The sequence below is a fragment of the Salminus brasiliensis genome, chromosome 21 (genome assembly GCF_030463535.1).
Source record: "Salminus brasiliensis chromosome 21, fSalBra1.hap2, whole genome shotgun sequence".
Classification (NCBI taxonomy): domain Eukaryota; kingdom Metazoa; phylum Chordata; class Actinopteri; order Characiformes; family Bryconidae; genus Salminus; species Salminus brasiliensis.
In genome coordinates, this window is record NC_132898.1 from 98,345 (window position 1) to 101,142 (window position 2,798).

General features: G+C 47.7%; 1 protein-coding gene across 1 annotated transcript in view; it reads left to right on the forward strand.

The window, feature by feature from the left end:
- The first annotated feature begins 842 nt into the window (after nucleotides 1-842).
- Nucleotides 843-2,798, forward strand: part of LOC140543382 (low-density lipoprotein receptor-related protein 1-like) — a 58,674-nt gene continuing 56,718 nt past the window's right edge. The window contains 1 exon segment of the mRNA XM_072666508.1: nucleotides 843-906. Within this exon segment, the coding sequence (XP_072522609.1) occupies nucleotides 843-906 (64 nt within the window).

The window sequence follows — 2,798 nt, forward strand, 5'->3', positions numbered from 1 at the left end:
CAGGTTCTGTACCAGTACAGATAGCATCACACAGAGCTGGGAGGGTGAAGGCTAGCACAGTCTTCCTCTGAGATGCGTGAAGAAGAACACACCCGGCCCGTGGTGCTTTATCAAACCCAACTCCCAGACTGGAGCCAAAGAACCGACTCCTCATCAGTGCTCCCTTAAAAAGGGGGTTCTTTAGTAAAGGCAGAGGTTCCACCCCCTGCAGGAGGAGAGAGAGTAGTTTATGGCACTGGAGTAATGGGTGTCTGTTCTGACCAGTAAGATCTTTTAACCTCAGAGCTGAAACAGTCCGTCTGGGTCCAGCAGAACCAAGGACAGAAGATATTCTGTTAAAGAGAACCGATTGTGTTCAGCTGGATCTTTGAGATCTAATTGGAACCTTTATACCGTGGGTTCTGTATAGTACTGACGGATGTGTTCTAGTTGTTTTGATTTTTTTTAGAAGCGCAAAGCGTATCATCCTCATTTTGTCAAGTCAAATTTATTTGTGTAGCTTTTCACTGTTTTAAACTGTTGTCGTCACAAAGCAGCTTTACATAATTAGTAATTAGTAAAAGACATTAAAAAAGGAAATAACGTAAGAAGACATGAAGATATGGTACTAAGGTAATAACGCTCTGTGTTGGTTCCGTGCAGAACTCAGTAAAGGTGTGTCGTTTGCCAAAAGTTACAAAACCAGGATTTCTGAAGGAGTGAGTGAGTTAAGGGAGGAGGTCATGTGGGTGTGGCTTTTTGTTGGCCTGCTTGGTACAGACGTTTTGGGAAAGCCTCTAACCGGTCATGTGTTGGAATCGGATCATGCTTCGTCACTGCCACCACCGTTTTGCTCCGTCCACATGTGGGACATTGTTGGCTTTCTTGTCCTCTACCCCCGTCTTGCGGCCTTTCGCTCCTTCGCCGGTTCTGAAGCTCCGTCTTGTTTTTCTCGCTCGGCTGTGCGACGGCAGGTCAATGCCTTTCCCAGATGATATTTGTCGCAAAGCCTTGTGAACTGCTGGCAGGAGTGTGTGTGTGTGTGTGTGTGTGTGTGGGGGGAGGTAGTGTTGAGGAGGGAATGGCAGCTTAAAAAGCAGGGAATTTAACCTGTTACAAATTTTTGACATTTCGAAATCTACCAGGCAACTGAACCAGCGTAACAGATCCACTGAGCGGAGAGAGGTGCAGCTCAAGAGTTTTAAAGGCTCTGTCTTACTCTCTGAGCCAAGCGACAGTTGTCTGGGATCCACTTTGCACTTTCTCATCTGCCTGTTTAAATAAGAGCTCATCACACTTCCTAAAGGTAGAGAGCGACATGCAGCTTCTATCCTCACATAATGTCCTGAAACTTCTTGCTCTGGGCTTTAGGCAGCATCACTTTTCTCCAAGTCAAGTACACAGAAGTGTGACTTCAGGAGCATGAGGAACTGAGATAACCTCATAAGGACGAACCACTGAGAATAACTGAGACTCAAAAGAAGAACTTCACTAAAGCTCAGAGGAACCGAGACACAGTGATGCCTAGTTGTTTGTTTTCTCTGTAGTTACGTAATTTTGTCCAAGTTTGGCAAAGGTTGCCTCGACAAGAAGTATCTCAAGTCACGTCACCTTTACGGCAGCCTTTACATCAGCTCTTAACACTGGCCTTTATACCAGCCTTTACGCCAGCCTTTACACCAGCCTTTACTCTGGCCTTTACACCAGCCCTTAACAGTGGCCTTTATACCGGCCTTTACACCAGCCCTTAACATTGGCCTTTACACCAGCCTTTACACCGGCCTTTACACTGGCCTTTACACCGGCCTTTACACCAGCCCTTAACATTGGCCTTTACACCAGCCTTTACACCGGCCTTTACACTGGCCTTTATACCGGCCTTTACACTGGCCTTTACACCAGCCCTTAACACTGGCCTTTACACCAGCCCTTAACAGTGGCCTTTATACCGGCCCTTAACAGTGGCCTTTATACCGGCCTTTACACTGGCCTTTACACCAGCCCTTAACAGTGGCCTTTATACCGGCCTTTACACTGGCCTTTACACCAGCCCTTAACAGTGGCCTTTATACCGGCTTTACTCTGGCTTTTACACCAGTCCTTAACACTGGCCTTTATACCGGCCTTTACACTGGCCTTTACACCAGCCCTTAACAGTGGCCTTTATACCGGCCTTTACTCTGGCTTTTACACCAGCCCTTAACACTGGCCTTTATACCGGCCTTTACACTGGCCTTTACACCAGGCCTTAACACTGGCCTTTATACCGGCCTTTACACTGGCCTTTACACCAGCCCTTAACACTGGCCTTTATACCGGCCTTTACACTGGCCTTTACACCAGCCCTTAACAGTGGCCTTTATACCGGCCTTTACACTGGCCTTTACACCGGCCTTTACACCAGCCCTTAACACTGGCCTTTATACCGGCCTTTACACTGGCCTTTACACCAGCCCTTAACACTGGCCTTTATACCGGCCTTTACACTGGCCTTTACACCAGCCCTTAACACTGGCCTTTACACTGGCCTTTACACTGGCCTTTACACCAGTCCTTAACACTGGCCTTTACACCAGCCCTTAACAGTGGCCTTTATACCGGCCTTTACACTGGCCTTTACACCGGCCTTTACACCAGCCCTTAACATTGGCCTTTACACCAGCCTTTACACCGGCCTTTACACTGGCCTTTATACCGGCCTTTACACCAGCCCTTAACATTGGTCTTTACACCAGCCTTTATACCGGCCTTTACACTGGCCTTTACACCAGCCCTTAACACTGGCCTCTTACACCAGCCCTTTACACTGGCCTTTACAA